General features: G+C 37.5%; 1 protein-coding gene across 2 annotated transcripts in view; it reads right to left on the bottom strand.

Moving 5' to 3' along the window:
- The window catches only part of MMS22L (MMS22 like, DNA repair protein), an 85,840-nt gene that overhangs the window by 27,568 nt on the left and 43,827 nt on the right, over positions 1–14,445 (bottom strand). For both annotated transcript variants that reach the window (XM_063311872.1, XM_063311865.1), the window contains exon 15: positions 30–217. In XM_063311872.1, the coding sequence (XP_063167942.1) occupies positions 30–217 (188 nt within the window). The remainder of the gene's footprint in view (positions 1–29; positions 218–14,445) is intronic.

Raw genomic sequence — 14,445 nt, 5'->3', positions numbered from 1 at the left:
GGAAGATTAGAACAAGTTGGAGTACAAACCTGCAGCTGTATCTGCAAGCTGAGGAGGGGGAGTCTTCAACATCCTCTGGCCCTTCAAGTATGGAAAGAAATTTCTCCAGAGAGCTTTGGCAGCAGCAAGGTGGTGCTCTTTCGCCACTGATGAAGGCTGTGCATTGGGGCCTGGATTCCCTAACAGAAGTCCCTGGTTTAACTGTTTGTGTGCTGTTCTAAGAAAAAATAAAAGAAATTATGACAATAAAGTCTATTGTCCTGGGAGGAAGACTAATTGAATTTTTAGATGCATTGGGATGGCTACTATGCAGCACACAAACTAAGAATTTAGAAATCACCTTTTGTAATTCAAAACTTGATAGAAGGACATTTATGCATACCAGCTATTTGATGGATAAATGATGGCATATTAAGCACCATAAAGTTAATGTTAATTATTAATGTCATCCATTAATTATGCACCTCTTAGTATGTCAGGCCCAAATGGGAAACAGGCAGTTCTAAAATGAATGTGCGTATTTATCAAATGACAAGTAAGTATGCTTACACTTCAATGCCAAATCTTCCATGATTTGTTAATTTTCTATGCACGATGTACAGAAACTGGGTCAGACACAGAAATCTATAAATATTTTTTTTCCTCAAAAGCATTTATCACTGAAGTTTTCTTTTTGCAGCCTCAGTAGAGACAAATGAAAAAACAAACAAAGATTAACCCTTTTCAAGTATGTGGCAGTGGATTTGGCAGCAATGCTCATAGTAAACTAAGGACTAAAGTTACTACTGTTCCTAACCTCAGTCTTTTACAGAGACAATGTGGCATGAATTCAATAACACATTCAATTTTCTTTGATTCTGCTAGCACAATTCCTACTACTTAATCTAATTTGGAAGTTGTGACTTTTTAAAGGTTCAATAGAGATGTGTCTGCAGGGAATCAGTTGGAGGAGGGGCAGGAAGCATTAATAAATTTGTCTGGCAGCCTAGAAAGCGAGGCATTGCTGCTCTTGGACGATCAACTAAATAACATGCTTATTAAAAACATTCCGTAGAAATGCACTATCATTCCTGCTCCTATTTATCTCATGGTCAGCTAAATTGAGATTGTAGATTAAGGTACTAGCAGCATTATTACATTTGCTTTATTAAATTCTATGAACAGCAGTGTAAAATCACAGACAAGGTATAAGTCAGTGGCAAACTACAAGGACAGGCAGATGTCTCCAAACTCATTTTGCTAGTAGCTGACAACCAGATTGAAAGCAGAAAAGGATCTGCATATTTGTGAACTTCATCCCAACTACTCAAGAACTGATTTTCTTTTCACTATTATTATGCTGATTTTTTTTTTGGTACAGGACCAAACAATGCTGTGATAATTTGCTCAGAGTTACGTTAACTATCCTGCAATGTTTAGGTCTGCACAATCCATAATAATCTGTGGAAGGACTGAGGCAAAAAGTCTGTGGAAACTCCATTCTACCTTTATTCTGCTCCCTCACCTTGGATTGTTCAGTGTATATGCTTCTTGCCCTGCCCATCTAAAGCAACTGCATTAATCTGCCTGAAACAGAAGACTTTGTAATAAAATTATAAATTGCAGCTGCAAGGAAGAAAAACGTGATGAAAATCACAAGGAAAAAACACAGAAACAGATGTTGTATTGCATGTCTGCATCAGTCGAGGAAACAAGACTTATGGCTGGCATTTTACATTATGGCCTCCTTCTTGATAAAGAAACCATCTGAAACATATAAGAGAATAAATATAGACACCCAATATAACATCTGTTTTCTGGGTTGTTTTTCTCTCTCTCTTGCGCCTCTATAGCTGTTTATGATCTCTCCTTTCTTTCCTAATTGAAAACCACCCCTAAAGCTAAAGATGGATAGAAAATTCAGTTTAAGAGAATTTGTAGGGGAAAAAAAATACATACATACATATGCTATATATATAAATGTATTTATATAAAAATACATTCATATATATAGCAAATATATAAGAAATCTCAGAATGTACCTATATATTTAATTTTATACTTTTTAGAATTTTGTAGTATGGATTGCAAAATATGCAGAAGTTAAATATATTAGAATTTTTTTTTATAAAATGGATTCCCTATGAGAAAATTGGCAAAGAATTAAACACTAGGAAGCTGCATGTGTATAAATATTTGCACAAGCACTTTTTGCATAATAGCATTACGCATAGTGCTTTTTTGAATTATTGGTCCATCTTCAGAGTTTACCTTTTCTTTAATGAGAAGCCTCAAGGGGTGTGCTCCTTAAAACACCCAAATATATACACATACTAGTGCATGCATCAAACATACATGCAACCTGTTGGATCTTTAACAAAATTAAAGAGGCATTATTGTAATACCACATGTCATGCCAGCCAACTGCATTGCCTCTTACAAACTCTTGGCATATGAAAACTTAAAATACCATGTAAGAAATCTTATCAGCTCAACACAACACATTCACCATGCAGCTGGAGGACACATATTCAGTAGAGATGAATAAAATTTACAGGTTTAAACAATATACAATTCACTCTGGAAATAGACTTTAAATGGCATAATATTTGTGGAATCTGAAATGTCAGACTAATATAGATTTTAAAAATTATATAAAAATGAATGTACTTCCACACCATCATTACTCTAGAACTTGTCAGCTTGTCTATCACTTGAAACCCTTCACGTTTTCTGGATTTAACCCTCCAAGGTATCCCAACAACCCAAATTATCTACAGAAAATAATCTCAGTGGTAACAAAGGTAACTGAACCCTCAGGGCTTTCTGTTTTTTAAATCACATAAACAGGAAAAATTCTTTGCCACCAATACAACTGGGATTTATTAATTTCAGTATGACTGAACAAAGAAATTCAGCAATCTTCACCAATTTTATTACCAAATGTTTTAAAAGCATTTATTATTTTACAAATAAAGACTACTTCTTTAGAGGACTGTTCAATAAAACAGAAGACTTTGGACAATATTACATTTTCATTGTGAACAAAGCTTATCCATTAAGTTTTAATTATAATCCTGCTTCGTGTCTAGGAGGATGATCACTAACAGACTCCACATTATCCTGCTTTCTCATATTTGTAAAACTTATACATGGGATGTTTATATATAGGCATACAATATATTACTTGCTTTGCCAATGGTTAATCTGAAATATTTATTCTGTTATATTAAAAATTACATTTACTGATAATTTTTGGAGCATATCTAGAAAACATATCAAAGATTTGGCAGTGAGCTGCATGTGCACCTGGGATCTCATTTTATGGACCTTTTATCCTAAACTATGTAATTTCAACCTATAAGTAACAGAGTAGCATTGCATATTTTGATTAATTTACTTCTAATGCAAATAAGTCACTAATACCTTGCATTAAAAAGCGTATGTCAAACTCAGCTGCTCTTCTTAATGTTTGTTTTCTACATGTGCAAGTGTGTTTGAGGGAGTTTACTGAGAGAAGCAATCAAATATTTGATACATCTACTCATAGATTAAAGCAGTAAAATCCAAGAAAAGCTTTAACCCTTGATTGCACTGATCAAGACAGTCTAAATTTTGCTGCCAAAGGTGAAGAAGATCTTCTCCAGATTCCATCTCCATCTCTCTCTCTCTCACACACCCACACACTCATAACTGGGTCATTTCAACACTAGTGATGTGAAATTCTTCCCATCATGCTAGAAAGAAACAGGCTACCTGTAGGAATGGGTACCCCTAGCTACATAGATCTGTCCTTAGTAACACTGAGGCAAAAATGGCTGGTTCTCTTTGCCTAACAAGACTAGCTCGACTTCTGGTTTTATGAATGGGCTTTGCCCTGCGAAGATGAAACTCGTCTTTTGACACGAGGAGCCTTTCATCTTGGAGAACCAGCCTGTGATCATGAGAGACATAACAAGAGCTACATTACAATAAATAAATGAATGAATAAATGAATGAGCTTATAGCGACATGTCAGACAGAAAATATAAAAGAACAAATTCTATACAATATTGCATTGCATTGTCATTTAATTTTCAAGTTTAAACAACATCAAAAACCCAGATACATAAACAAGTATGACATATAAATGGAGTGGGAGGAAAATTAGCTGAGACAGATGATTTTTAATCCCACTGCTAATGATAGTCTATGTTTTTAAGGTGAGGGCAATCAACATAGTAGCTATTCTACTAATCCAAACTCTGCTGAGCATTGAAAATGGTAGCTGCTGTTGGACAAGAAACCACAAGCCTTTCCATTGTTGTGTGCTTTAAGCTTTTAAAAAATATTATTCTTCCTGGAAATTGGGGTAAGAGCAATTGCAAAGAAAACTTGACGTGGAATTGCTAAGAAAAGCTACCATCTTTTCTAGGGTTAATGGATACTTTTGTAAGATTTTAGGTCAGATTAACCTTTTGCTCACAATAGGGTTGTTTATTGGTTTTATTTTTACTGACTTTGAATGAATCTTAAAGAAAGGATGGGGAAATCAATATGAAGCAAGACAATGGGCTCTCAAGCCTCTGGCTATACTTGCTTCTGGTCTGGCCTCACACACAATTCTGCAACATGCTGAGACTGGGGAGGATTAGCCTGCTTGTGTTGAGTGAACTGATGATATCCAATAAACAGTTTCTGTTGTAAACCCCTTAGGATGTGCAAAGCCACACTAGTTGGCATTAGACCAGATAAGCTGTCGAACTAGCTGTAATCTCATTTAGACCTGGGCTGATCCTCCTGTCCTTTCACTCCAAAGGATCAAGGGAAACCACCAAGCAAGCAGATGTATTAGCAGCAACACTGCTGGCTGGATGTGGCAAATGCATCATAAATTCCCCTGTGACAAGCTTGCATATAACTTCACAGAGCCAGGGAAATCAATGGATTGCAGAATACATTAGTACTCTTATTATTGCAGGCTATTTTCTATTTATGGAAGGGCAGCTATTACCAGGTAGTTCTGGAAACTTGATCTTACATGGTGACCATCTCTTCTTTCTATTAACACTTTTCATTCCTGGTTGCAGTTCAGGATTAACCATTAATTTACAGGTAGACCTTGCTTACCAACCACTCATTCAGCAACCATTTGAAGTTTCAATGGTGCTGAATGAGTGGTACTTACAACCGGTCCTTGAAGTTCTGGCCATCACAGCACCCCCTGGTCAAATGACTGAGATTCCGGTGCTTGGCAACCAGTTCACTCTTACAGTAGTTGGAGTGTCCTGTGGTCATGTGATCACCATTTGCGACCTTCCCTGCTGGCTTCCCACAAGCAAAGTCAATGGGGAAGCCAGCAAGGAAGGTTGCAAGTCACTCTGGTAAGTCCCCATCTTCCTGTGCACTGCACCGCGCCCTCCTTTCCTCAGCTTCCCTTCGCATGCACCACACCCTCCTTCCCTCAGCCTCCCTTCACACATACCCAAGCCCTCCTTCCCTTGGCCTCCCTTTGCACACACTGCACTCTCCTTCCCTCATCTGCCACACCATAGCACCCCTCCCCCAACTCACATGCAGCCTGCGCTGGGCCTCCCCCACCCCCCTGTGGCACCCCCATGCTCCTTAACCTGGGACTCCCTCTGCTTCCCACTTAATGATTTGTGCATCTTGGCAACTGGAACTGCCTGGACTGTTGTCGCTAAGCAATGTGGTCATGTGATGTTGCACTTTACGACTGCATTGCTTAGCAACAGCAATCCCAGTCCTAGTTGCTATTATAACCTGAGGACTACCTGTAAATGCTACAGTATTTCTGAGAACAATAAACAGGAAGAAAGGAAGACCCATGGAACTCAACAAGATGTCTGCCTGTTTGTCTATCTTGTGCCTTCAAGTCAGTATAGATTCCTGGTGACTGTTGGACTAGTCACTGCAGTTTTCTTGGCAAGATTTTTGGAAGTGGTTTGCTATTGCCTCCTTCCTAGGACTGAGAGTGTGTGACTGGCCCAAAGTCACCCAGCTGGCTTTGTGCCTTCTTGTGAGGACTAGAACTCACAATCTTCTGGTTTCTAGCTTGATGCCTTAACTACTACACCGAACTGGCTTTTGTTTGGGCTAAAACCATGTTTAACTACTCACTGCCTTGGTAACAGATATTCTCCGTCAAAGTCACCCTCTTTATCTCTACACCAAAGCAGGTGGCTGCATCCAGTTGAGGTTGGCTTATCTTTAATAAACCAAGGTATGTCAGACCTGGTTAGAACTTTGATAGATCACCAGAAAATCCCAAGGCTGTAAACTAGACCAGAAAGTTGAAAAAATAGTAATGACAAATCACATCTGTACTGCTGCCAAGAAAACCAAACAGCTGGGTTCACATTGCCAAGCCTGATTCAGACTTTTTTTTTTTTTTTTTGAAACCAGGACTAAAAGTTCCCCACATTTCCCATGTGGCTGAATGGTACTCCCTGAATGTGAATTCCCACATTTGAATGTGTATTCCCACATTTGCTGAATGTGTATTCAGCTGAATGTGTATTCCCACATTTGTGGCTTCTCCCTTTATTTCTGTCCCCTAACCCAACAGCACATGTGCATGATGGATGGATGGATGATGCCACCATTATATGTGTTTTCATACTTACTAAAAGAGATATGTAGATCATAATCTGACAATCCCAGATAAGCACAAGATCATCTCAATAACAACACAGCAGTAAGCTGAACAAATCAAAATGAAGAATCTTGCTTGTAGAATTATAACCATAGTTATACTGAAAAATCCAAGTTAGTGGCACAGCACTCAGATCAGTAAGAGACAAATGCTACCTCATGTCTATATCAATTTCCATGTGCTGTCACAGAGCAACCATGCAGGTCAGACATGTATTACAGGGCAGAAAGGTCAGGTCAGATGTGTATTACGGATTCTGCAAATTGCCACTGACCCACTGTAGACAGCTACAGCAAACATGCCCTTCTCATTAATCTTTACCTACCTTTCTGGTATATTTGGGCTGAATGCAGCCAGAAGAATTCAGATTGCTCTTCAAGCTGATCTAGCAGTGAGCAGAACAGCGTTCTTGTTTGAATGGGTCCACCACAGAATTCAACTGATAGTTGGCAAGTGCTCCCAACTGCTATTCTTCAATACATCTTCAATATACATGGCTCAAAATAACCATTCCTGATAACATAATATCTAAATTTAAACTCCTTTACAGAATGATGGAACGCCATGGAATTCAACACTGTCTCTTTCTCTCTCTGGTTTGAACAGTAATAGTAACATGCTATTCAATTTAGGTATGTGACAGAAATTACTTCATAGCTTCTGCACTATCACTTTAAAGCTGTCTGATATGTTAATGTTTCACCTCCTGCCCACTTCTCCTTCAGAAGTAAAGGAGTCCCATTTAACATAATCACTTAATAACTGCAAAGCGATGGGTATCAGAATCCTAATTCTTCTAATATTTGCCAAACCCAGCTCTTTTGTAATAACAATAACACCATGATAGCAAACTGTAAATCTGTGTAATTATAGTTTAATTGTATTGTGAGGCATGCATTAATCACAAAGTTTAAGTGCCAAGGATAGAATTATAATAATTCTGTAAAACAAATTTAAGCTAGCTAAGTAGGTCAAAACCACTAGCATGCAACAGGAGACCTTTGGGAATTTATCAGTTAATGGCTATTTATGTGCAAATGAGTGCCCTACAACCCTCCAAAATCCTGTGTAGCCAAAGGGTATTTCTGTTAACCAGGAGCATGCTTAACTGCTGAGGCATAAATTAAACCATTTATTGGAATTATTTTAATTCCTTTCCACCCCCATTCTCACTGCACAATTTACAGTGTTCATTTACATGGAGATGGAGCTACTAAGGACTTTTCAGAACAGTTCCTGTTTAGGAAAAAAAAAGTTTACTAAAGCCTTAACAATCATGCCTCAATCTTCTGACCTTCTCAAAGGTGGCTGGAGTCATTAAAAATTCCAGAGGTTCAGCATGGCACAACACAACAGGAAAAAGGCACTCTTTTGTAATGGACTCTAATTAAATGAAATGCAGCCTTCCACCCCTTTGAAATTAAAAGGATAACAACAAGCATTCTGTCAACCGCATTTTTCTGCCACGTTCTTAAAGTACAGATATGAAAAATTTGCTTGTGAAAACAGATCAAGTTTTTTTTTAAAGCAAGACAACATATTTACGAAGATTTGATTTCTTTTAATGCAAAAGAAAATAACATTCAGTTTTGCTAATTAAACTTGTGAGCAATACTGAAAAACAATCCTTTGCTTATCTATCTTCCACTTCCAGGCAATGAAACCCTTCTTCTCTACAGGGGAAAAATGGAAGCAAGTATTGGATTTTTCTTCCTCCTGCCAGTCGTGTTTTTTATTCTTTTGAGTTTTTATTTGTATTTTCACTGGATTTTTTTCCCCATTCATATTTGGTTGTGTTTAGATTATAAACTTGCTTTGGTGGCCCTTTTTAGGGTCAAAAACAGGATATTTTTCTTAAGTGAAGGAATTTAAAAAATAATGTCAAATTGCTTTAACATAACTGATCCCCTCAGCATCAGTCTGAATCACAGAATTTATTTTTGCAGTAACTTTGGCTCCATTTCTGTACTCCTCTGAATCATTAACAACATTTTCATAAATTTCAAATCTGACCTGATCTACTTGGGAGGATACTTGTTTTGATTCAAACATCTAAATTTTTGCAGATTCAGTTACCTGATGCACATTCTTGGAATTCAACACAAGGATTACTTGGACTCTGCTTGACACAATCAAGTACAGTTAGGAGCCCAAGTTCTAGAATTCAATGCTTCCTTCACCCAATGTCAAGAAAGGTACCGTTCGTTAATTTTACATTACATGCACTCTAAGCAAGAACTGATACAAACATAAGCTCTATTAACTCATAAAGTTCTCATTAGGCAACATAAGATCTGCACTGGGAGATCCCATGGTTAGTTGAATGTGTGGTCCCCATTGCTTGAAATTAAAAAAAAATTCCTTGGCGGGATGGGGAGGTAAAGGAGAGAGGAGGCAAGAAGCATGACCATACTTACCTGAAAGGAAGATGATAACAAATTCAAGATGACCACCCCCTCATAGGAAGACTAGACAAAAATATTTCATACACATGCAGGTATGCACACAAATGCTGTGCAATACCCATTTTCCTCATCTTCTTAAATTAGGGTTGCCAGCTGAACTCAACTCTAGAAATCCAACCCACCAGCACAATAAACCCATGCCAGAAGCCACACTTCAAACAAAAGGGTTAGGGAAAAAATAAATTGATACTAATTACTGACTAAAGTCAATTGCCTATAAGGTATTCTATTTACAAAGTTAACTGATGTCCATCTGCATATACCAATAAATTTCTCACACAAAAACATGTACATGTACACCCCCCACACACACACATTTCCCTCTTTACAGAAGTAATAGCAAAAAAGGAAAAAAAAACAGGACAGAGATTGGTTAAGAGGAAGAGGTAGCTGCACAGAGAAGAGAAAAGAAAGGGAAGATAACTGAATCATAAGGCATGGGGAAATGGTAACTAGAAAAGGAAGAGAGAAAAAATGTGCATCTCTGCTGAGGTGTTACAAAAAAAAAAGGTTAAAGTTATGAGGCAAACAGCCCATTCCAAGCTAAAGTTTTAGGCTAAGCTTCAAATGGACCCACATGTTGCAGGAACAGTACCTGTAACTATTTGCATTTCTTTCTTATTTCTTAGTTTTCATATTTCTTCTATTCTTATCACAGCACACTTTCCCAATTCCCAACTGTTTGGGAGAAAAAGAATCCTTCTTCTTCCAGGGCCACTTATGAATTCATTTCCATATAGTTCATAACTTTTCTTGTTGGCTTGCATGCCCCTGATCCAATCCCATGTTTACCCAACTTGATACTCTCCAGAGGGGCTGAACCTTAATTCCCAAACATCATCCTGATTGGGAATTAAAGGAGTTAAAACTCAGTTCAGCTGGAAAGCACAAAGGAGGTTGTTTTATGCTACAACTGTATCTATGAAAATAATGCAGAAAAAAACAGGATTTATAGAAAAAACAAACCCCATGCCTCCACAGATGTGCAGATTTCCTTAAAGGACCCAATCAGCATGAGAAGCGTTTTTTTTTTTAAAAAATCCAGATGAGATTTCAGGATAGGGATCTAAAATGTAGAAGATTGGTGCCAAAAAACTCATGAGATTATGGGGAAGAAGAGAAATAACATTTTTTCTGATTGCTAACTTCCAGTCTGCAAAGTCTTCAAAATATTTATTCTGAGGAACTTCATGTAAATGAACCCTCTGAGATTGTAGTTTCAGAACTGCCAAATACATATTTGAGGGGATGGAGTAAGACCCCCCCCACAAAAATAAGCTGAACTTTTGAATAAAATGATGATGGAAAGTATCTTAAACATATATCATATATTCCACATCTTACAAAATTCCATTTTCAACAAAAATGCTATTTCATCCTACACACTGAATGGTTATTTCATGCATCTCCCAATCTGTTCCTACTGAAGAAATACGTGTTCATATTTCTCTCTCCCACCCCTAATTTTGGAACATCGAAAGCATGAGTAATACTGCCATCACGACCAACTTGCCCACGCCACTACCATTAGCACCATTAAAGCAAAGGGTAGGATGCAACATCAACCCTGTGAACAGCTACAGCCAGACTAGTTAGAGCTTGCTTCATACTTCTATCATTGTATAAACCAGATGACACTGTTCTCTAATCCAGCCAAAGCTAATAAGTACCATCAACCTGTCATTTCCTACATTTCAAATTCTAACACTGCAGCATCAAAGAGTGTTTTACATTTCGATTTCTTTTGCTGGCAGCAGTCAGTAGCCTCCCGTTCTCCCACAGTGTTCTAATGCAGCATTTGCACACCAGGGTTACTCCCAGCCTGAATAGCAGGCATCCCCTACTCACTGAGCTCATCTGTGGCCCATGTGCTAGGCAATTTAGATCCAATCAGCCCTTATTTAGCTCAAGAGTAATGAGTAGCATAGTGACACAGACTTAAGCCTGACCCTCAGGACACTGCTCATCAAGCAGTAAAACTGTGACAAAATCATTCATCTTCCACCCGCTGGCAAGAAATAATACTCACACTCACTGTATTACTTTTCAAGGTAAGGGGGGAGGGGAGTCCTGAATTTTCATGATGCGAGACATTAATTTGCAGAAAGCTGAATTCCCCTAAACCCCCCTGTTGCTATGAGCTCACCGGGGGGAAGAGGCCTTAGGAGACTGAAATGGAATAAAGAAAATTGCTTTGGCTTTCTTTCATTTTAAATAAGCCTTAAATCTGACAAATTATCCTAAAGACAAAATACATATACACAAAATACCCATATATGTGTGCATGTAAATATGTGTGTCTATTTGTGGTTATATGTGTGTGTGTGTATATATATATATACACATATTTATTTGTGGTGTGTATGAAATATATATATATCTTTCATAGATCCTTTCAGTTAATCAGTTGAATCAGTTAATTCAAACTGTTTTTTTTTAATTGCCTTGGTTCAATGAGAGAAAAAAACTTGCACATTTCAATAAAGAGCCATTTTTCCCCCTCAGCAGCTGCAGAGAAAGAAGTATGAAGAAGGAAGTTCATTCAAGGGAAAAAACACTGTAGCTTTGAAAGTGGAGTGCTTCAACCAGAAAATAGATGTACATTGATGTTCTTCAGGGATCACATATTTTTCTAAACAACTGTGAGCCACGAGCAGCAGGTGCTCAGTATACTTTCAAATGGAAAGTACTTATTTTTCTTAAAGCATGTTTGGTGGATTTACTCTTTCACAACAGTAAATCATGTATAGCTGATAGGGTGGTTGCCAAACAAGTATAAGGGCCAATAAAATGGTGACAGCAGTGAAGAAAAGGAACATAAAAAAGTTCTGAAACCGTAGAAGTCTGAGAAAAATGATATAATTCCTTTATATCATATTGGAGTACCATATTGGAGAGCAGTATTTCTTAATCTTCTAGCAAGCTATTTTAGTGCAACACATCTTTAAGAGGATAGAGGGCCAGGAGAGATTTAGTAACTCAACATTCCAATGCCAATATAGATTTATTCAAAGAAGATTTTATTTAGCTGAAAAAAGCTAAATAAAACTTAAGCTTAGAACCTTCCAAAAATGTAGAAGGCAAACTTCTAGAACAAACTTCTAGAACAAAACAAAGTGTACTCCAATTTTTTTTAGAGTACATCAAATGGCAGTACATGTGTACATATTAGGGCTGTGCAAGGCATTTGAAAGAAGAGATTTGCAAAGATTTTCTATTATTATTGCTAGACATGCATAATGAAGACCAGTAGTCGTTGTATCTAAGGACCACAGCAGAAAATAATAACCTAAATTACAGCCAGTTAATTAAGACTGGAAAAAAGAACTCTGTATAAGGCTTGGATTGTGACAACAGTAAATCTGATCTCAAAATTTATATTTTCTTCTGACAGGAGTATTCCAAAGGATTTAATGTATTAGAAAAGTGTTTTTCATAAACTAATACTGAACTCCTAAAATAGATTCATCTGATATAAAGAGAGATGGAGAACCTCCTGATGGGTTCAGAGGACTTCTTACTGGGCATTTTTGATAACAAAAAAAAAAAAGGATGTTCTTCCTCCCCAGACCCCAATGACTATGTATCCCCATAATAAAGCTATAGTATAAATTCCACATCTACCTGAAGAACAGCAGGGTATACTGCAGCATTAATGAAATTACTCTCTCTTTCTCTTGATTATTGTTGCTATAGCTATGATGTAGCTCCAAAAAATGTGGGGTCGGGCGTGGAACAGACTGGGGGGCGATGATCAACTTTAGAAGATGCAACGTTGACTAGAGCCTAAATAAATAGAAGCCCACCATTTTATCATGTGTGAAGTTCTCATTCATAAAAACTCAAAGGGGATCAGCAGCCGGATCATTACATTTCATCACTGATTCATCTTATCTAAAGATTTCAAATATATAACTCCCTTTCTATCCACAAGACTCAAATATCTGAAATTAGTCCATGTTTCCAAAACATATCACTACAAACATTATATAGAATTTATAGTTTCCTTTCCTGTATTCAGTATGCATCAGGCTTTAATGGTCATGATATCTACTCATCATCATCTTCTTTACAAAAGAAATCCAGGATCAAGCAGATGATTTTCTTCTCCTTCCTACCATTCTCACTGGATACTCAAAAACTTGCTCTAAAAGCATGGAAAAGTTTAAGAAAATGAATGGGGAAGACTCTTATTTATTTATTTTATTTATTTTCTATCCCTCAATATGCTACCCCCCCTCAAAAAAAAAAAAGATTCCACCCACAGAGCCTTTTTGGTATTGCCCAGATTTTCTTATATTAGTTCTAGAAAAAAATATGCACACCTAAACAATCAAAGGACTTGTGAATGACTCAGGCTTAGTTATTCCACTGGTGAAATATATTTAGGAACTAAGACCTTGGTGACCTGAAAAGATTTATAAACTGAATCCAGTTGTTTTAATACCTCTTTCTACTATGCAGTAAAGAGTCTTATCTAGATACCTACTCCTGAGTTTGAGCTGGGGAACCCGATTAGCTTTTTTCTTATTTCTTTTTTTAAAATAACTTAGTTGAACTTGCTTTAAAATAATCTTCTGGTCATACCTCTACAGCCTGGATGCTAGACTGCAATTGAAGAATTAAGAAGGCTGAAGGGTAAAGAAGTTGCTTTTTGCTCTTCCACCATGAATTTTAATAGGCCATTTTAGGGAGGATAGGCTTCTGTTCCATATTAAAAGAGGTGGTGGAAGCAATTAACAAGGCCCAGAAGTTAGGACAGCTCTTCAAATCAGAAGGAACCAGGACAGATTGGGGAGGCAGGGCAGCCTGGCGGTTTCAAATGTCCAAAACTGTATTTAATAAACAGGAAGGCAGATACATACAAGCAGGTGAATGGATTAATAATAATAATAATAATAATAAGCCTATCCCAGGTCCTTGGGAAGGACTCTATAGGTGAACAAAAATGGCAAATCCAGTCTAAACATCTGGCTGACTGCGACCAACCATAATCTACTAAACTTGTATGCTGCCTGACCCTCAATGACTCTGGGCATACATGGTGAGAGTAGAAAAAGTTGAAAATATACTGATATCACAGGACTAGATCAAGAACAAGTAAAGAAGAGTGATCATATTTAAAGGTTTCATGTCTTGTTAGCCCTTTGAGGTAGTCCAGACAAGAAGCGCAGCAATGAATACTAACTCTTATTGTAAGGTTACATTAACAGAATCTTGCAAGACTGAGGATCTTTCTCCCCTCCTTTCCTTTTACTCTCCGGAAAACTAGGGAGGGTCCCTTCTGAAACACTTCCCATGCCTCCTCTCTTTCTGTGGACTGAGATGTCTTTTACATGGCAGTTG

This window comes from Candoia aspera, chromosome 1 (assembly GCF_035149785.1).
Source record: "Candoia aspera isolate rCanAsp1 chromosome 1, rCanAsp1.hap2, whole genome shotgun sequence".
Lineage (NCBI taxonomy): Eukaryota > Metazoa > Chordata > Lepidosauria > Squamata > Boidae > Candoia > Candoia aspera.
Note: the sequence above shows the minus strand (reverse complement) of the source record. Positions and strands in the feature narration are given on the sequence as shown.